Raw genomic sequence first — 22557 nt, forward strand, 5'->3', positions numbered from 1 at the left:
GTGTCAGAACTGCCAGAGGCAATTGCAAGAAGGTAAGAGTGAAGCTTGTGTGAGAGGACGTAGGGAAATACTGCTTCAGGTAACAGACCGGAGGACTACGCGAACAACTTGAGTGATCAACTAGCGAATGCTGGCAACATGAACATGTGGGAGAGGCTGGCGGATTGTGCACAGTTCAGAAGATGGGACACTGCGAGTTTGGACTTCCCTCCTGGTACAGAGCAAATAGGCAACTACACACACACACACACACACACACACACACACACACACACACACACCTTAGGTTTTCACCACACAAAAGTGAGTGGAAATTCCTGAAGCTGTTATGTGGTAAGAGTGAGAGAATGTTCCATAGTTGAAGCTGCTGGTGATGGAGATTAATTGCACTGCTCTCCCGCTGGTGAGCTGCTGAAGACCTATTGACAGACCGGGAAAAAAAGGGGGCGCAGCAGGACGGGTGTGGCACTCAGCCATGTGAAATGAACTTGGAGGAGGAGGAGGAGGAGGGAGGGAGGAAGAAACGAGACGTGAGGAGACGTGGACAGGTCCCTGGGATCACGAGATGGTTCAGACACCTCCCGTGACAGTCAGACAATTGGAACCCAGCGAGATGTGGGGGATAATTAACACGGAAATTGGGAAGAAAAGATTTGAAAAGATTATCAACAAAAAATTATCATGAACTTCAGGAGAAATGTAATAATATGATAAACTGTACTGATAGAATATCATTCAAGATATTTTGTCTAGAATCATATATCTGAATTGTAGATAACACGATTATATTGAATGTAATGAAATGATAATGTAATTCGTGAACAGTGATAAGTTATCACATTGATGGTGAGGGACAAGTTCAGTTCCTACATGAAGACTAAGTCAGATTCTGGCGAGCAGTTCAGTCTGTGTGTTAGTGATGGTTGAAGTAACTGTTGAGAGAGGCATCTGACACTGGGCAAGAGAGAGGGAGGGAGGAATGTGTCAGTGTTTTGAAGAGTTTTGCAAGAGTGAGGTAAGTCGAACCCCATCTATCAGACAGGAATAGGTGGGAGTAGGGTGACGTGCTTGTGTCCGTCTGTGGGTCTGTGAACGAGTCTGTGTGTCAGTTGGTAGTGTGTATGTAAACTCGTATGTCTTAGTGTCTAAGACTGTGTGTGTGTGTGTGTGTCTTTTCATGTGTCTGTTAGTATGTCAGTGTATGTTTTTTTCTTTCTGTCTGTATATGTGTTTATCTGTCTGTCACTGTCTGTGACTATGCTCATATGACTGTCAATATACTGATGCATATTTCTATCTGTTAGTGTGTCTGTTTTTTGTCTATCCACTTGTCAATGCGTCTGTCTGTATCTGTCTTTTGAATTTCGCTGTGTCTCTGAGTTTTGTGTCTGTCAGGGGGTCTGTATTTGAGTCTGTTCGTCTGTCTGCGTAGTCTTGGTATCTTTCTATTTCTCTATCTCAGTGTCTGTGCTATATTTCTAGTACATCCATTTGTGTCTATCCGTTAGTCAAGGCATCTATATATTCCTATCTCCCTTTCTCTGTGTCTACAATGTCTGTGTATATTTCTATCTACCTTCCAGTGTATGTCTGTATGTTTCTACCGGTGTCAGTGCGTCTGTGTGTGGGTGTGTATCTGCTGTCAGTGTGTTAACACGAGAGCAGCGCGCTGGAAGTGTGTGAAGCAGGGTCGTGCGTGCAGATCTCACTGCCAGCTGGGAGTCACTCAGGGAAATGATGGCTTTCGTGTCTATAGGCTGCTAGATCAAACGTCGTACAGCGTCTGGCACCATTCACACAGACTGTGCTGCCAGACGTGTGTGTGTGTGTGTGTGTGTGTGTGTGTGTGTGTGTGTGTGTGTGTCACATGGAGTGTGTTTTACACTCGTGTTGTTACGTCTCTTAACCTTATATATGCATATACATACCATGTGTTTACTTCTATGTATATACACACACACACACACACACACACACACACACACACACACACACACACACACACACCGGACTCACCCAGTTATCCATTTATCGACCAGTCCCGACTGGAGGATGAACACCTAGGATGGCTGTAGGCCGACTGCCATGCTCAGGATTCGAACCTGGGCAGACCTATGCTTGAATCATGGTCACGGAGGCCAGTGTGTGTGTGTGTGTGTGTGTGTGTGTGTGTGTGTGTGTGTGTGTGTGTGTGTGTGTGTTGCGACAAGGTCAGACAATACGTGTTTCCATCATGTCTCGGTGAGGTCAGGTCATGTGTTGCCAATGTCTCCCGCAGGTGGTGAGGGGGGAGGAGGTCAGGAGGAGGTACCAGCTCACAAGCGGCAGTCGGTCCAGTACTCCACCCTGGTGGGCCCCTCCTTCGTCAACACCTCCCTGCACGCCCACACTCACGCCCTCATCGGTCAGACTGCCTACCTCACCTGTGTCGTCAGGAACCTCCACAACTACACAGTGAGTCAGCCTCTCTCTCTCTCTCTCTCTCTCTCTCTCTCTCTCTCTCTCTCTCTCTCTCTCTCTCTCTCTCTCTCTCTCTCTCTCTCTCAATTTCCTCTTCCTCTTCTCCTTTCAATGTCGTGGCTTCCTGCAATCAAATTAGCCTCCTCACTTGGACTACCACTCTCACTTGAAACAAGCCTTCTATTCATCCTTCTGGCTCTATGAAACAGGATCTAATGTCGCCTTTCTGCATTTTCCTGATGACCAAGCCAGCCAGCCCTACCCACTATCCACTTTATGTCCCTCGGCCTCTATCCTCCATCCTGCACTATCCCCGAGTTTAACGTTGCCATGAAGTTGAGTGAAAGCTCTTCAGCTTGTTTGATATCACATGACTAACTCTATATTCCACTGTATTACGTTCAGTCACTATTCACATTGTTGTTAGGTTATGACACTCTCTTCCCCTCTGTTCTTCGTTCATGGATTCCCATGACTACAATCGGAATGATTCTCCCGCTTGGAGAACGTCCTCATCTCGTCGAAGCATCAGATGTGTCCATGATGAACAGGGAAGGTGATGTGGTGTTAAAAAGCAGAGATGTTGACTGCATCCCACCGCTGCTCTCTTGTACACCATCATTTCCTTCCCAAAACTTATGAAAACCTGGTAATTCCACACGTCATATATCTGGGTAACACAGAGTCCTTCCCACGTCGAGTGTTGCTGACCTCTGTACCACGCACCTCAGTCTATGGTCGCCTGTTATCTGTGTCCATAAAGCGTCAGTTCATCTCAACGCCCATGTGTGGTGGTCAGTATCACACATGGAATCACTCCCTGGACTCAGGACTGTGTTGTCCCTGTATATGTCATTCGCCGGGAACGTCTCTCCATCCATACGACGCATCGGACCTGGGATGAACATACCTCACACTTTAGGACGCTGTACCCAGGGTTATGTGGACGCTGCCCAGCCTCTCCTGGGAAAAGGCTTACCCATAGGCCTACAGCCTCTGAGGGGAGAGGAGGAGCTGAACTGTTCACATACACGTTAGGTAATGTGTATAGAAAACAATTGGATATATGATTACGTCCTGAGATACGAATGTAGTCATATAAGACGTATCTTTAGGCAGTTATATTATCCAAATTGGTTTGTGAACAAAGTTTACAAGACATTTTATGCTTCTTGTAACAAAAATGTGACAAATAAGGATAAGTCTAAATGTTTAGTGTTGCTCTATTCTCCCAACTTAGCTAATCTAAGACATGTTCTAAAATACAGTGCTTGTAATGTTGCTTTCCAGTACAATAATACCATCAGTAAGACCTTAATAAATAGTAGGCCAAATCATGCAACAATTGGGAGTGTTTACGCCGTCAAATGCAAGTCATGTAAAGCATATTTATATAGGCCAGACCAGAAAAACTGTAACGGAGAGATGTTATGGGCACCGTCATGCAGTACGCAGGGATGACCACAAAAATGCGATCGCTAAACATTGTCATGAAAATGATCACCCTGGCCATAGATCTTGAAAATCCCGTTATTCTATACTCCTCTGCTGATTATGCCACACGTAACGTCATTGAATCTGTCTTAATTGCTAATACTAAGAACTTTAAATTGTCCCCGGGCAATTCTAAAGTCCATCCTAGCATTAACCAAATCATTATGAGAGAATTGATAAAGCACGAAAACATAAAAAGTTGTTCAAGACACCCAGCTACCCAGGTCAACCCCCGCCACGTGACCCCCCTTAATCACTCTCCCTTACAACGGTTACTGCCAGACAAAGCGGACAGTGGTTGGTCTGTACAGATTGGTGCTGGACGGCGGGACTCAAGTGTGATGTTGGGATTTAAATAACTTTGTTAAGTACTGGCACCACCTGATGATGAGGTGGATTGTTTCCACGAAACTTGTCGTGCCACATGTATAGAAAAATTACATGTTAAATATAATTGTATGAACTACTACTGAAGTGCGATTTCACCTTCAAACTGTCATCACGGACTAGTGTGTGTGTGTGTGTGTGTGTATATATATATATATATATATATATATATATATATATATATATATATATATATATATATATATATATATATATATATATATATACTGTACACAATTTACAGAGATGGAACAGGGGAGGGAGACAGAAAATTTACATAAAGTTTGAAATTATCTCCCTACCACCAGACGGGGGGATTCCGTGGGGCAATTTTCATATCTAATGCAGCTGGAGCCAATAATTTCTCTCTCAATATAGAGTCGCCTGCCACAGCCGACTATATATTACACATGAATAGTAATTCAGAGTTTTAACAGAGACTGTGTTGCTTAAAGTAAGTGACCTGGGCAAGGTCAGAGCTGGTGACCTGGATGAAGTCAAAATGGGTTAACCTGGGCAAGGTCAGAGCTGGTGACCTACTTGAGATGAAAGTGGGTGATCGGGGCAAGGTCAGAGCTGGTGATCTAGATGAGGTCATAGTGGATGACATGGATGAGGTCAAAGCGGATGATCTGAACAAGGTTAAAGCGGGTGACATTGAAAAACGAGTGACCTAAAGGGGGTCAAAAATGGTGATTTGCGGAAGGTCAAAAAGGTGACTTGCAGGAGGTCAAAAGGGTGACCTGCAGAAGGTTTAAGCTGATGATTTGACGAGATCAGTAAACGCAAGCAGGAGTGTGTAAATAGAGACATACTCACATTGCCATATGAACGAAAGAAGGGAAAGGTTTTGGGCAATTTCGCCCGAAAGAAACTTAAGGAAAATACTTTTAAACAGACGGCCTTTTTCTTTATGCCCCCCCCCCCCCCCCCGACTGGCGTGAGCAAAATATTGCTCCAGTTAAAACCATGTCGGCTGGAAGGGTACAGTAACGAGGTTCATTAAGAAGGAAGAAAAAGGAAATATACGAGTAATTAATCTGGGTTCCGGAGGTGATCCAACACCAGACAAAGTGGGATATTATAAGAAGAAGGAAAGACAAAAGAAAGAAGGAGAATTCCACAACTTCGCTGCAGAACTGGAGAAGGAGGTCACCACAACGGTCCATCCTCGAGTGTCTGGTCGTCACACAGAAACTATGGGAAGCAGCAGTAAGCCACTCCCGTGCTGTACAACATCTCCGAATCCGATCAGTGATGTTAATGAGATGCTCTTGATTAGGTCATTCAGTTGCCCATGCCACCTTGGCTTGCATAAATATAATAATAATAATAATAATAATGATAATAATAATGATAATAATAATAATAATAATAATGATAATAATAATAATAATAATAATAATAATAATAATAATAATAATAATAATAATAATAATAATAATAATAATAATAATAATTATAATAATACTAATGATAATAATAATAATAATAATAATAATAATAATAATAATAATAATAATAATGATAATAATAATAATAATAATAATAATAATAATAATAATAATAATAATGATAACATTGTGGTATACTGGGATCGACGTCCTTGTGAAGTGCGTCTGGGGTAAACCATGGAAAGGTCTGTGGGGCCTAGATGTGGATAGGGAGCTGTGGTTTCGGTGCATTACACATGACAGCTCGTGTAATGGTTGTGAGCTAATGTGGCCTTTATTCGCCTGTTCGTGGCATTCCCTCCCTAATGCGGGAAAAGGCGATCGAATAGGAAAAACTGATAAGAATAAGAACGATACTGAACATCTGGTAGAACAAATCTTCTCTGTGTAGAACAGAGTACATTACTTCTGCCTCCACCAAGTATCCCTTCTGTGTCGTCGTGACACACCGTGACCCTTGACCTGAGGGTCAGTCACCTCTCTCACTGTAGCCTGGTATATCAACCCACCCACAAGGGTATTATGTTACCTCGACCATCTACAGCCCAGGGAAGCCTCCACACTGGCCTCACACTTGAAGCATCACATAAACACATTTTTTGCTTCCTTCCTCATATTTCCTCACAAAAGTTGCTTAACTTTCTTTCTATTATCACGTTTTTCTTTCGTTTTCTCACTAAATCTGGGATTTTTTTTTTTCACTGATTAGAACAGTTTTGCCACAGACTTTGAAAATAATTACATTTCAAAGAGAGTAATCATCTTTTAATGATCATTTCCAATTTTATTTCTTCTTCTCAAACTTCTGTTGCCACATTGTCCTCCTCATGTCCCTCGCTCCTTCATCTCCACACAGCCCCATTCTTCCCCACTCTTGAGACTAATACACATTTTCTAAACCTTTCTTCTTTTTTTTGCAAGGTCTTCTGTTCTTAACTACCCATTTATCTACCCTCTAGCCACAGTTACTGCCCGACCAATAATCACATCCTCTGAATCACCGCCAACTATAACTCCCCCAGAATATTCTCCCTACCTCCTATAGACCTCATCTCCCCACGTAAGCACCCCACCATTCTCGCCTAAAACGTCCCTGTTCCTCATTCTAATCCCCATCCGGGATTTGTTTACTTCCTCTCATGATACCTTATTGTTCCTCTTTAAGTTCCAGTGTGGCCCCACCTTCCTTTATTTCTTTTTTTTGTTCTTTCTTGTTCTATTCACATGGTCGTAGGGTCAGGTCTCCAACCCTGTGGTGTTTCCCTAACATGGTATGACTGTTCTATTCACAGGGTCGTAGGGTCAGGTCTCCAACCCTGTGGGTTTCCCCTAACATGGTGTGAGGCAGAGGGACCCCTGTCATCCACGCAGCCATATGTTCCTTGGGGGAATCTAGGAGTTTTCGAGTCTTTGCTGCAAGAAAGTACGCTTTAATCTGCCGACTGTGAGATACGCATCTTATTTTCTGAGGGTAACCTTACGCCGGGGAAGTTACGCAGGAAGGATTTCTCCCCTCCATCTGTGAGCTACAGGATCATGGAAGATAACTGTCAGCAGACGAGATAACACCACTAGGGGCCTCAACTGTCAACTTACGTTATCATTTCGATCAGTTTCCTGTTACGTTCTCTGGTTTCTCTGTCCTTACACTTCTCGAAGAACTCTTTACTGCCTACGCCATCGAGGTTGTGATCAGGTCACCCCTTACTCTCCTCTCTTCCAAAGTGGGCAAATCGAAAGCCTCTAGGTTTTCCCTGTAACCCAGATCACTTAACTCTACTACCACCTTTGTTGCCCGACTCTGAACTTTCTCTATTAGCTCTCTGTACTTATTCAAGTGTTGTGACGAAACTTGAGAAACATAATGTAGTTTTAGCATTATGTAAGAATACAGACAGCTTGATCAATACTTCCTTATCTTATGTAAGGATACGAACAGCTTGATCAATACTTCCTTATCCATAAACTTAAAAAAGTCATCTTGATGATCACTACAAGGCCGTTGGGTAACTTTACTCTGCCCCTAATGTGGGACTCTGGGTACAGGCTGGAGACGACCTCAACTCGCAGGTCCCTCACACACACAGAGTTCTTTAGCTCAGTTCCCGCTCCATGATCATCGTACTAAGGCAATCTTTCACTGTGACACATCCTCTTCACTTTACGTTACCTCCGGTGAACGTCACCAAGTATGTATCAGACCAACTTTGGACTCGCGTCTTGGTCCCCTTGTAAGTCTATGCAATCCTACTCGTTTCTCACATCCCCTCATGATTCTTGCATCATCTGCAAACATCGTTTTGCAGGAGCCCATACCTCCAGGCTACTCAATGTCACAGATTAAGAAGAGCAACAGCCCTAAAACCAAGCTCTGGGGCACTCCACCAGAAGAAGACTTCTCTAACGTGTGTTCTTTGTTCCCTTCCAATGAAATTATATTCCGTCCATGTGTGTCTAACCTTGTGTTTTGTGCATGATGCATTCAGTAATACACACACACACACACACACACACACACACACACACACACACACACACACACACACACACAAACACACACACACACACATACACACACACACACACACACACACACACACACACACACAAGAATGATAGGATGATACTAATGTCTTGGTGGATGACATTCCAGGTGTCGTGGGTGAGGGCCAGAGACATCCACCTCCTGACAGCAGGCGAGACCACCTACACCTCGGACCACAGGTGAGCCTCCTGACCCTCTCCTCCTACGTAATCCTGACCCCAGGGTAGGAGGAACCCAGCAACATATGTCGCCTGAACACATAGATGAAGAAGAGGATCTCAGGGCAATTTAATGTGATAGGATAAGTCAATTGATCTGTCCATACGAGTTAGAAGACATTGGTTGAGTGTGGGTCATGAAACAAACAGACAAGTGATGACAATTTTTCAAATACAAACATCTAATGGAGGAATGGAAGGCGTGGCATTGTGACCCCTCTGTGTGGGTGTATATTGTCTCGTAGTGGGGGAGGCGTCAGATCAAACACAACAACAACCCACTTAAAATCGGAGGCGGATTGACTGAGTCTTTTGTTTCCCCAGCAAAGTCGACGAGAAAGTCCCTTAAATGGGGAAAGTTTCGCCGTTGTTGACGGAAACAATGATACTCAGTGTTCCCTCTCAGACACATAGACAAACAAACAAAAAGACACCCTACACACACACACACACACACACACACACACACACACACACACACACACACACACACACACACACAGAGCGTATATTGCTCACAGAGAAGTTTAGACTAACCAGATGTTACAGGATTGTCAGTCTTGTCACTTCATCTCGAGGAATTGCTCCCCATCTTGCTCGCTCGTCTTACTCGAGCTTCGATATCGTCTCCATTGTACTGCAGGAGGCAGACGCCTTACAGCAGTGATCCCTGCGCTGTATATTGTAGCTGAGTCTCTTGTATCAGAGGCGTGTAGCCTGGACGGCTGTTGGAGCACTCGAACCTCATCATTGCACGACCTCCAGCCTTGACGTCTGTATTGTTCGGTGTAGACATCCTGCGTCGCTGGGGTCCCACACTGCACACATGTTACGTCATCATCATGTGATCCTGGCAACAATGTGTTACAGTCTCTGTGTTCATAATGTTACAGTCTCTGTGTCCATAATGTTACAGTCTCTGTGTCCATAATGTTACAGTCTCTGTGTCGATAATGTTACAGTCTCTGTGTCCATAATGTTACAGTCTCTGTGTCCATAATGTTACAGTCTCTGTGTCCATAATGTTACAGTCTCTGTGTCCATAATGTTACAGTCTCTGTGTCCATAATTTTACAGTCTCTGTGTCCATAATGTTACAGTCTCTGTGTCCATAATGTTACAGTCTCTGTGTCCATAATTTTACAGTCTCTGTGTCCATAATGTTACAGTCTCTGTGTCCATAATGGTACAGTCTCCGTGTCCATAATGAAAGCAGATTGTGCACTAGGACGCCATTAAAATTACCTTAGCATTAATGTCTCTAAGAGAGGATAACGATTGATGGAGCAAGGCATGTTATTACGTCAGATGAGGACATGCAATCGTTGCTTACGGCAAATACATTTAGTATGAAACGTGTCTCTTCTCTTTAAAGAAGAAAGTAACTTTATGAATTTATGATTCTGTTACTTGATGAATCCACAACTCCATTACTTAAAGAATCAATAACACCATAACTCCATTACTTAAAGAATCCATAACACCATCACTTAATGAATCTATGATTCTATCACTTAAAGAATCCATAACACCATCACTTAATGAATCTATGATTTCATAACTTAAAGAATCAATAACACCATCACTTAATGAATCTATGATTCCATTACTTAAAGAATCCATAACACCATCACTTAATGAATCTATGATTCCATCACTTAAAGAATCCATAACACCATCACTTAATGAACCTATGATTCTATCACCTTAGGAAATGAAAAGATTGAAAGGAGATTCAGAATCTGAAATAATAAGACGTACATCATCCAGTCTTACAGATGCTGAACTCTGCTACAAATACCTTCGTCTAATCTACCTTGCTGATGCAGTTCATAAAGACAAAACTCAAATCAGAAACGAAAATATTTACAAAACGTTTTTCTTTTAGAAAGAAAAATCAGATAATATTCATTGATATAGACATAACGTCATATTATCCAACAGTATTACCAAACAATACAAACATTGAACAAAAGATAATGGCCGAGAAAATATGCATAATGGGAACACTTTGATCAAATATTCATAGAGATTTTAGCCAATTCTCATCACATGTTATTTACCATATTCATAGTTCGGGATCAGGTTTACTGATGGAGTGTAGTGGCAGACATCAGGACTTCTGCTGTGACGTATTATATCAGTGACCAGCGCCATCTAAGAGCACCATTAACATCTCCAGGATATTGGAAGCTGAGTCCACAGGAACCCAAAGACTCATTTTATGGTGGCGGAGACGACAATGGCAACTGAATGCCCTAGTCAATGCCATCACATGAATTATATATATATATATATATATATATATATATATATATATATATATATATATATATATATATATATATATATATATATATATATATATATATAAACAGACAAGAGGTAATAAAAGCTTTGCGGAAGATGAAAGCCGGCAAGGCGGCGGGTTTGGATGATATTGCAGTACAATTCATTAAAAAAAAAGGGGGTGACTGTATTGTTGACTGGTTGGTAAGGTTATTTAATGTATGTATGATTCATGGTGAGGTGCCTGAGGATTGGCGGAATGCTTGCATAGTGCCATTGTACAAAGGCAAAGGGGATAAAAGTGAGTGCTCAAATTACAGAGGTATAAGTTTGTTGAGTATTCCTGGGAAATTATATGGGAGGGTATTGATTGAGAGGGTGAAGGCATGTACAGAGCATCAGATTGGGGAAGAGCAGTGTGGTTTCAGAAGTGGTAGAGGATGTGTGGATCAGGTGTTTGCTTTGAAGAATGTATGTGGAAATGGATTTGTATGTGACATTTATGGATCTGGAGAAGGCATATGATAGAGTTAATAGAGATGCTCTGTGGAAGGTATTAAGAATATATGGTGTGGGAGGCAAGTTGTTAGAAGCTGTGAAAAGTTTTTATCGAGGATGTAAGGCATGTGTACGTGTAGGAAGAGAGGAAAGTGATCGGTTCTCAGTGAATGTAGGTTTGTGGCAGGGGTGTGTGATGTCTCCATGGTTGTTTAATTTGTTTATGGATGGGTTGTTAGGGAGGTAAATGCAAGAGTTTTGGAAAGAGGGGTAAGTATGCAGTCTGTTGGGGATTAGAGAGCTTGGGAAGTGAGTCAGTTGTTGTTCGCTGATGATACAGCGCTGGTGGCGGATTCGTGTGAGAAACTGCAGAAGCTGGTGACTGAGCTTGGTAAAGTGTATGAAAGATGAAAGCTGAGAGTAAATGTGAATAAGAGCAAGGTTATTAGGTACAGTAGGGTTGAGGGAAAAGTCAATTGGGAGTTAAGTTTGAAAGAAGAAAAACTGGAGGAAGTGAAGTGTTTTAGATATCTGGGAGTGGATTTGGCAGCGATGGAACCATGGAAGCGGAAGTGAATATTAGGGTGGGGGAGGGGGCGAAAGTTCTGGGAGCACTGAAGAATGTGTGGAAGTCGAGGACATTATCTCGGAGAGCAAAAATGGCTATGTTTGAAGGAATAGTGGTTCCAACAATGTTATATGGTTGCGAGGCGTGGGCTATGGATAGAGTTGTGCGGAGGAGGGTGGATGTGCTGGAAATGAGATGTTTGAGGACAGTATGTGGTGTGAGATGGTTTAATCGAGTAAGTAATAATAGGGTAAGAGAGATGTGTGGTAATAAAAAGGGTGTGGTTGAGAGAGCAGAAGAGGGTGTTTTGAAATGGTTTGGTCACATGGAGAGAATGAGTGAGGAAAGATTGACAAAGAGGATATATATATATGTCAGAGGTGGAGGGAACGAGAAGTGGGAGACCATATTGGAGGTGGGAAGATGGAATGAAAAAGATTTTAAGTGATCGGGGCCTGAGCATGCAGGAGGGTGAAAGGCGTGCAAGGAATAGAGTTATTTGGAACGATGTGGTATACCGAGGTCGACGTGCTGTTACTGAATTGAACCAGGGCATGTGAAGCGTCTGGGGTAAACCATGGAAAGTTCTGTGGGGCCTGGATGTAGAAGGGGAGCTGTGGTATCGGTGCATTATTACATGACAGCTAGAGACTGAGTGTGAACGAATGGGGCCTTTGTTGTCTTTTCCAAGCGCTACCTGGCGCACTTGCGGGGGGAGGGGGTTGTTATTTCATGTGTGGCGGGGTGGCGATGGGAATGAATAAGGGCAGACAGTATGAATTATGTACATGTGTATATATGTATATGTCTATGTGTGTGTATATATATGTATACGTTGAGATGTATAGGTATGTTTATTTGCGTGTGTGGACGTGTATGTATATACATGTGTATGTGGGTGGATTAGGCCATTTCTTTCGTCTGTTTCCTTGCGCTACCTCGCTAACGCGGGAGACAGCGACAAAGCAGAATAATAATAAAAAAAATATCATTGCCATGAAAATGATCACCCTGGCCATAGATCTTGAAAATCCCGTTATTCTATACCCCTCTGCTGATTATGTCACACGCAACGTCATTGAATCTGTCTTAATTGCTAATACTCAGAACTTTAATTTGTCCCCAGGCAATTTTAAAGCCCATCCTAGCATTAACCAAATCATTATGAGAGAATTGACAAAACACGAATACACAAAAGTTGTTCAAGACACACCAAGCTACCCAGGTCAACCCCCGCCACGTGACCCCCCTTAATCACTCTCCCTTACAACGGTTACTGCCAGACAAAGCGGACAGTGGTTGGTCTGTACAGATTGGTGCTGGACGGCGGGACTCAAGTGTGATGTTGGGATTTAAATAACTTTGTTAAGTACTGGCACCACCTGATGATGAGGTGGATTGTCTCCACGAAACATGTCGTGCCACATGTATAGAAAAATTACATGTTAGATATATTTTATATGTACTAATGATGTACGATTTCACCTTCATACATATATATATATATATATATATATATATATATATATATATATATATATATATATATATATATATATATATATATATATATATATATATGACAGACATTTCCTTCCTTTCGTTATATCTGGTAATACCCGTCGCCAGTTCTCCTGTTTTCTCATCCGTAACTATTTACTCTATAGCTATATATTATAGCTATACACTGTCTTATTACATACACACCCCGTTTCCCAACTTTCCGGACGGCGCCCTTATCGCCAACAGATCCAGAAGTTTTGATTGGGCCATAATAATGTGTTGACATTCTCCTCTTGCCCGACATTGTGCCTCAAACTTACGAAGTTCTGTAGAACATATTTCTGGAACACAAGTTGAACATGTAAGACCACAGTCCACGTACTACACTCATCTGTGTACACTGGTGATGTAGATGTGTCTACGAGTTCAAGACATTGCACTCCATGCAGCAGCAGGCGACGCTCGTCATCTCTCCCTCCTTCCCCGTGATTATGAAACTCCCGGCCATTCCAGGACCACTTCCTTGCGCCCTGGAAGCGGCCCTGGAAGAGTCTGGATATTTCCTTCGTCTTACGTCTACTGCAATTTGTGTGTAGATAATGCCTTCCTCAGGGGGCCTCCACCCCCCCCCCCCACGACGGGCGATGAGGCGTGTGGCCGGGGGTGGCCTCCTGTGGGGTAGATGATGGTGACGGTGGCCTCCTGTGGGGTAGATGATGGTGTCTGTGGCCTCCTGTGGGGTAGATGATGGCGACGGTGGCCTCCTGTGGGTAGATGATGGTGACGGTGGCCTCCTGTGGGGTAGATGATGGTGACGGTGGCCTCCTGTGGGTAAATGATGGTGACGGTGGCCTCCTGTGGGGTAGATGATGGTGACTGTGGCCTCCTGTGGGGTAGATGATGGCGACGGTGGCCTCCTGTGGGTAAATGATGGTGACGGTGGCCTCCTGTGGGTAAATGATGGTGACGGTGGCCTCCTGTGGGGTAGATGATGGTGACGGTGGCCTCCTGTGGGTAAATGATGGTGACGGTGGCCTCCTGTGGGGTAGATGATGGTGACTGTGGCCTCCTGTGGGGTAGATGATGGTGACGGTGGCCTCCTGTGGGTAGATGATGGCGACGGTGGCCTCCTGTGGGTAGATGATGGTGACGGTGGCCTCCTGTGGGGTAGATGATGGTGACGGTGGCCTCCTGTGGGTAAATGATGGTGACGGTGGCCTCCTGTGGGGTAGATGATGGTGACTGTGGCCTCCTGTGGGGTAGATGATGGTGACGGTGGCCTCCTGTGGGTAGATGATGGTGACGGTGGCCTCCTGTGGGGTAGATGATGGTGACGGTGGCCTCCTGTGGGGTAGATGATGGTGACGGTGGCCTCCTGTGGAGTAGATGATGGTGACGGTGGCCTCCTGTAACAGGTAGATGATAGTGAGGTATGGCTATGAGGCAGGGCCTGTGAGGCTTCTCATGATGTTCCTCATTGTTCACTATCAATAGCTCCTCATGACTCATGATAAGCTCTCATGGCTTGTTCTTGTTGTTGTTGTGTTTATAGTACGAGTGGTATTGAATTACGTGTTAATTGACAGGCGCGCGAAAGAGAGACTTTTGGATGTTAATGAGCTGAGAGGTGCAACTGGAGGGATGTCTGATCATTATCTTGTGGAGGCGAAGGTGAAGATTTGTATGGGTTTTCAGAAAAGAAGAGAGAATGTTGGGGTGAAGAGGGTGGTGAGAGTAAGTGAGCTTGGGAAGGAGACTTGTGTGAGGAAGTACCAGGAGACACAGAGTACAGAATGGAAAAAGGTGAGAACAAAGAAGGTAAGGGGAGTGGGGTAGCTTTGCGGAAGATGAAAGCCGGCAAGGCAGCGGGTTTGGATGGTATTGCAGTGGAATTTATTAAAAAAGGGGGTGACTGTATTGTTGACTGGTTGGTAAGGTTATTTAATGTATGTATGACTCATGGTGAGGTGCCTGAGGATTGGCGGAATGCTTGCATAGTGCCATTGTACAAAGGCAAAGGGGATAAGAGTGAGTGCTCAAATTACAGAGGTATAAGTTTGTTGAGTATTCCTGGTAAATTATATGGGAGGGTATTGATTGAGAGGGTGAAGGCATGTACAGAGCATCAGATTGGGGAAGAGCAGTGTGGTTTCAGAAGTGGTAGAGGATGTGTGGATCAGGTGTTTGCTTTGAAGAATGTATGTGGAAATACTTAGAAAAGCAAATGGATTTGTATGTGACATTTATGGATCTGGAGAAGGCATATGATAGAGTTAATAGAGATGCTCTGTGGAAGGTATTAAGAATATATGGTGTGGGAGACAAGTTGTTTGAAGCTGTGAAAAGTTTTTATCGAGGATGTAAGGCATGTGTACGTGTAGGAAGAGAGGAAAGTGATCGGTTCTCAATGAATGTAGGTTTGTGGCAGGGGTGTGTGATGTCTCCATGGTTGTTTAATTTGTTTATGGATGGGTTGTTAGGGAGGTAAATGCAAGAGTTTTGGAAAGAGGGGTAAGTATGCAGTCTGTTGTGGATGAGAGAGCTTGGGAAGTGAGTCAGTTGTTGTTCGCTGATGATACAGCTCTGGTGGCGGATTCGTGTGAGAAACTGCAGAAGCTGGTGACTGAGCTTGGTAAAGTGTATGAAAGAAGAAAGCTGAGAGTAAATGTGAATAAGAGCAAGGTTATTAGGTACAGTAGGGTTGAGGGAAAAGTCAATTGGGAGGTAAGTTTGAACGAAGAAAAACTGGAGGAAGTGAAGTGTTTTAGATATCTGGGAATGGATTTGGCAGCGATGGAACCATGGAAGCGGAAGTGAATATTAGGGTGGGGGAGGGGGCGAAAGTTCTGGGAGCACTGAAGAATGTGTGGAAGTCGAGGACATTATCTCGGAAAGCAAAAATGGCTATGTTTGAAGGAATAATGGTTCCAATAATGTTATATGGTTGCGAGGCGTGGGCTATGGATAGAGTTGTGCGGAGGAGGGTGGATGTGCTGGAAATGAGATGTTTGAGGACAGTATGTGGTGTGAGATGGTTTAATCGAGTAAGTAATAATAGGGTAAGAGAGATGTGTGGTAATAAAAAGGGTGTGGTTGAGTGAGCAGAAGAGGGTGTTTTGAAATGGTTTGGTCACATGGAGAGAATGAGTGAGGAAAGATTGACAAAGAGGATATATGTGTCAGAGGTGGAGGGAACGAGAAGTGGGAGACCATATTGAAGGTGGGAAGATGGAATGAAAAAGATTTTGAGTGATCGGGGCCTGAACATGCAGGAGGGTGAAAGGCGTGCAAGGAATAGAGTTAATTGGAACGATGTGGTATACCGGGGTCGACGTGCTGTTACTGAATTGAACCAGAGCATGTGAAGCGTCTGGGGTAAACCATGGAAAGTTCTGTGGGGCCTGGATGTAGGAGGGGAGCTGTGGTTTCGGTGCATTATTACATGACAGCGAGAGACTGAGTGTGAACGAATGGGGCCTTTGTTGTCTTTTCCTAGCGCTACCTGGCGCACTTGCGGGGGGAGGGGGTTGTTATTTCATGTGTGGCGGGGTGGCGATGGCAATGAATAAGGGCAGACAGTATGAATTATGTACATGTGTATATATGTATATGTCTATGTGTGTGTATATATATATATATATATATATATATATATATATATATATATATATATATATATATATATATATATATATATATATATATATATATATATATATGTATACGTTGAGATGTATAGGTATGTTTATTTGCGTGTGTGGACGTGTATGTATATACATGTGTATGTGGGTGGGTTAGGCCATTTCTTTCGTCTGTTTCCTTGCGCTACCTCGCTAACGCGGGAGACAGCGACAAAGCAAAATAATGATAATAAAAAAAACATTGTTATGAAAATGACCACCCTGGCCATAGATCTTGAAAATCCCGTTATTCTATACCCCTCTGCTGATTATGTCACACGTAACGTTATTGAATCTGTCTTAATTGCTAATACTAAGAACTTTAATTTGTCCCCAGGCAATTTTAAAGCCCATCCTAGCATTAACCAAATCATTATGAGAGAATTGACAAAACACGAAAACATAAGTTGTTCAAGACACACCCAGCTACCCAGGTCAACCCCCGCCACGTGACCCCCCTTAATCACTCTCCCTTACAACGGTTACTGCCAGACAAAGCGGACAGTGGTTGGTCTGTACAGATTGGTGCTGGACGGCGGGACTCAAGTGTGATGTTGGGATTTAAATAACTTTGTTAAGTACTGGCACCACCTGATGATGAGGTGGATTGTCTCCACGAAACATGTCGTGCCACATGTATAGAAAAATTACTTGTTAGATATATTTTATATGTACTAATGATGTACGATTTCACCTTCATACATATATATATATATATATATATATATATATATATATATATATATATATATATATATATATATATATATATATATATATATATATTTTTTTTTTTTCTTTTTTTTTATACTTTGTCGCTGTCTCCCGCGTTTGCGAGGTAGCGCAAGGAAACATATATATATATATATATATATATATATATATATATATATATATATATATATATATATATATATGACAGACATTTCCTTCCTTTCGTTATATCTGATAATACCCGTCGCCAGTTCTCCTGTTTTCTCATCCGTAACTATTTACTCTATAGCTATATATTATAGCTATACACTGTCTTATTACATACACACCCCGTTTCCCAACTTTCCGGACGGCGCCCTTATCGCCAACAGATCCAGAAGTTTTGATTGGGCCATAATAATGTGTTGACATTCTCCTCTTGCCCGACATTGTGCCTCAAACTTACGAAGTTCTGTAGAACATATTTCTGGAACACAAGTTGAACATGTAAGACCACAGTCCACGTACTACACTCATCTGTGTACACTGGTGATGTAGATGTGTCTACGAGTTCAAGACATTGCACTCCATGCAGCAGCAGGCGACACTCGTCATCTCTCCCTCCTTCCCAGTGATTATGAAACTCCCGTCCATTCCAGGACCACTTCCTTGCGCCCTGGAAGCGGCCCTGGAAGAGTCTGGATATTTTCTTCGTCTTACGTCTACTGCAATTTGTGTGTAGATAATGCCTTCCTCAGGGGGCCTCCACCCCCCCCCCCCAACGACGGGCGATGAGGCGTGTGGCCGGGGGTGGCCTCCTGTGGGGTAGATGATGGTGACGGTGGCCTCCTGTGGGGTAGATGATGGTGTCTGTGGCCTCCTGTGGGGTAGATGATGGCGACGGTGGCCTCCTGTGGGTAGATGATGGTGACGGTGGCCTCCTGTGGGGTAGTTGATGGTGACGGTGGCCTCCTGTGGGTAAATGATGGTGACGGTGGCCTCCTGTGGGGTAGATGATGGTGACTGTGGCCTCCTGTGGGGTAGATGATGGTGACGGTGGCCTCCTGTGGGTAGATGATGGTGACGGTGGCCTCCTGTGGGTAGATGATGGTGACGGTGGCCTCCTGTGGGGTAGATGATGGTGACGGTGGCCTCCTGTGGAGTAGATGATGGTGACGGTGGCCTCCTGTGGAGTAGATGATGGTGACGGTGGCCTCCTGTAACAGGTAGATGATAGTGAGGTATGGCTATGAGGCAGGGCCTGTGAGGCTTCTCATGATGTTCCTCATTGTTCACTATCAATAGCTCCTCATGACTCATGATAAGCTCTCATGGCTTGTTCTTGTTGTTGTTCTGTTGATAGTACGAGTGGTATTGAATTCCGTGTTAATTGACAGGCGCGCGAAAGAGAGACTTTTGGATGTTAATGAGCTGAGAGGTGCAACTGGAGGGATGTCTGATCATTATCTTGTGGAGGCGAAGGTGAAGATTTGTATGGGTTTTCAGAAAAGAAGAGAGAATGTTGGGGTGAAGAGGGTGGTGAGAGTAAGTGAGCTTGGGAAGGAGACTTGTGTGAGGAAGTACCAGGAGACACAGAGTACAGAATGGAAAAAGGTGAGAACAAAGGAGGTAAGGGGAGTGGGGTAGCTTTGCGGAAGATGAAAGCCGGCAAGGCAGCGGGTTTGGATGGTATTGCAGTGGAATTTATTAAAAAAGGGGGTGACTGTATTGTTGACTGGTTAGTAACGTTATTTAATGCATGTATGATTCATGGTGAGGTGCCTGAGGATTGGCGGAATGCGTGCATAGTGCCATTGTACAAAGGCAAAGGGGATAAGAGTGAGTGCTCAAATTACAGAGGTATAAGTTTGTTGAGTATTCCTGGTAAATTATATGGGAGGGTATTGATTGAGAGGGTGAAGGCATGTACAGAGCATCAGATTGGGGAAGAGCAGTGTGGTTTCAGAAGTGGTAGAGGATGTGTGGATCAGGTGTTTGCTTTGAAGAATGTATGTGAAAAATACTTAGAAAAGCAAATGGATTTGTATGTAGCATTTATGGATCTGGAGAAGGCATATGATGGAGTTGATAGAGATGCTCTGTGGAAGGTACTAAGAATATATGGTGTGGAAGGCAAGTTGTTAGAAGCAGTGAAAAGTTTTTATCGAGGATTTAAGGCATGTGTACGTGTAGGAAGAGAGGAAAGTGATTGGTTCTCAGTGAATGTAGGTTTGCGGCAGGGGTGTGTGATGTCTCCATGGTTGTTTAATTTGTTTATGGATGGGGTTGTTAGGGAGGTGAATGCAAGAGTTTTGGAAAGAGGGGCAAGTATGCAGAATGTTGGGGATGAGAGAGCTTGGGAAGTGAGTCAGTTGTTGTTCGCTGATGATACAGCGCTGGTGGCTGATTCATGTGAGAAACTGCAGAAGCTGGTGACTGAGTTTGGTAAAGTGTGTGAGAGAAGAAAGTTAAGAGTAAATGTGAATAAGAGCAAGGTTATTAGGTACAGTAGGGTTGAGGGTCAAGTCAATTGGGAGGTAAGTTTGAATGGAGCAAAACTGGAGGAAGTAAAGTGTTTTAGATATCTGGGAGTGGATCTGGCAGCGGATGGAACCATGGAAGCGGAAGTGAATCACAGGGTGGGGGAGGGCGCGAAAATCCTGGGAGCCTTGAAGAATGTGTGGAAGTCGAGAACATTATCTGGGAAAGCAAAAATGGGTATGTTTGATGGAATAGTGGTTCCAACAATGTTGTATGGTTGCGAGCCGTGGGCTATGGATAGAGTTGTGTGGAGGAGGGTGGATGTGCTGAAAATGAGATGTTTGAGGACAATATGTGGTGTGAGGTGGTTTGATCGAATAAGTAATGTAAGGGTAAGAGAGATGTGTGGAAATAAAAAGAGTGTCGTTGAGAGAGCAGAAGAGGGTGTTTTGAAATGGTTTGGGCACATGGAGAGAATGAGTGAGGAAAGATTGACCAAGAGGATATATGTGTCGGAGGTGGAGAGAACGAGGAGAAGTGGGAGACCAAATTGGAGGTTGAAAGCTGGAGTGAAAAAGATTTTGAGTGATCGGGGCCTGAACATGCAGGAGGGTGAAAGGCGGTCAAGGAATAGAGTGAATTGGATCGATGTGGTATACCGGGGTAGACGTGCTGTCAGTGGATTGAATCAGGGCATGTGAAGCGTCTGGGGTAAACCATGGAAAGTTCTGTGAGGCCTGGATGCGGAAAGGGAGCTGTGGTTTCGGGCATTATTACATGACAGCTAGAGACTGAGTGTGAACGAATGGGGCCTTTGTTGTCTTTTCCTAGCGCTACCTCGCACACGTGAGGGGGGAGGGGGTTGTTATTTCATATGTGGCGAGGTGGCGATGGGAATGAATAAAGGCAGTGTGAATTGTGTGCACGTGTATATATGTATGTGTCTGTGTGTATATATATGTGTACATTAAGATGTATGGGTATGTATATTTGCGTGTGTGGACGTGTATGTATATACATGTGTATGGGGGTGGGTTGGGCCATTTCTTTCGTCTGTTTCCTTGCGCTACCTCGCAAACGCGGGAGACAGCGACAAAGCAAAATAAATAAATAATAAAATAGTATATATATATATATATATATATATATATATATATATATATATACAGCGCTGGTGGCTGATTCATGTGAGAAACTGCAGAAACTGGTGACTGAGTTTGGTAAAGTGTGTGGAAGAAGAAAGTTAAGAGTAAATGTGAATAAGAGCAAGGTTATTAGGTACAGTAGGGTTGAGGGTCAAGTCAATTGGGAGGTGAGTTTGAATGGAGAAAAACTGGAGGAAGTGAAGTGTTTTAGATATCTGGGAGTGGATCTGGCAGCGGATGGAACCATGGAAGCGGAAGTGGATCATAGGGTGGGGGAGGGGGCGAAAATTCTGGGGGCCTTGAAGAATGTGTGGAAGTCGAGAACATTATCTCGGAAAGCAAAAATGGGAATGTTTGAAGGAATAGTGGTTCCAACAATGTTGTATGGTTGCGAGGCGTGGGCTATGGATAGAGTTGTGCGCAGGAGGATGGATGTGCTGGAAATGAGATGTTTGAGGACAATGTGTGGTGTGAGGTGGTTTGATCGAGTGAGTAACGTAAGGGTAAGAGAGATGTGTGGAAATAAAAAGAGCGTGGTTGAGAGAGCAGAAGAGGGTGTTTTGAAGTGGTTTGGGCACATGGAGAGAATGAGTGAGGAAAGATTGACCAAGAGGATATATGTGTCGGAGGTGGAGGGAACGAGGAGAAGAGGGAGACCAAATTGGAGGTGGAAAGATGGAGTGAAAAAGATTTTGTGTGATCGGGGCCTGAACATGCAGGAGGGTGAAAGGAGGGCAAGGAATAGAGTGAATTGGAGCGATGTGGTATACCGGGGTTGACGTGCTGTCAGTGGATTGAATCAAGGCATGTGAAGCGTCTGGGGTAAACCATGGAAAGCTGTGTAGGTATGTATATTTGCGTGTGTGGACGTATGTATATACATGTGTATGGGGGGGGGGTTGGGCCATTTCTTTCGTGTGTTTCCTTGCGCTACCTCGCAAACGCGGGAGACAGCGACAAAGTATAATAATAAAAAAAATAATATACATCTCATCGTTTACTTATATGACGAATGTTATATAACGTTTTCTTTAAGAAAGGCAGGGAATATTGTGCTGGTGTGTGTGTGTGTGTGTGCGTGTGTGTGTGTGTGTGCGTGTGTGTGTGTGTGTGTGTGTGTGTGTGTGTGTGTGTGATCAATA

General features: G+C 43.6%; 1 protein-coding gene across 1 annotated transcript in view; it reads left to right on the plus strand.

The window, feature by feature from the left end:
- Nucleotides 1–22557, plus strand: part of LOC139761321 (uncharacterized) — a 118424-nt gene that overhangs the window by 85193 nt on the left and 10674 nt on the right. The window contains exons 3-4 of the mRNA XM_071685379.1: nt 2279–2454; nt 8449–8519. Coding sequence (XP_071541480.1) covers nt 2279–2454; nt 8449–8519 — 247 coding nt within the window. The remainder of the gene's footprint in view (nt 1–2278; nt 2455–8448; nt 8520–22557) is intronic.

This window comes from Panulirus ornatus, chromosome 40 (assembly GCF_036320965.1).
Source record: "Panulirus ornatus isolate Po-2019 chromosome 40, ASM3632096v1, whole genome shotgun sequence".
Classification (NCBI taxonomy): Eukaryota; Metazoa; Arthropoda; class Malacostraca; order Decapoda; family Palinuridae; genus Panulirus; species Panulirus ornatus.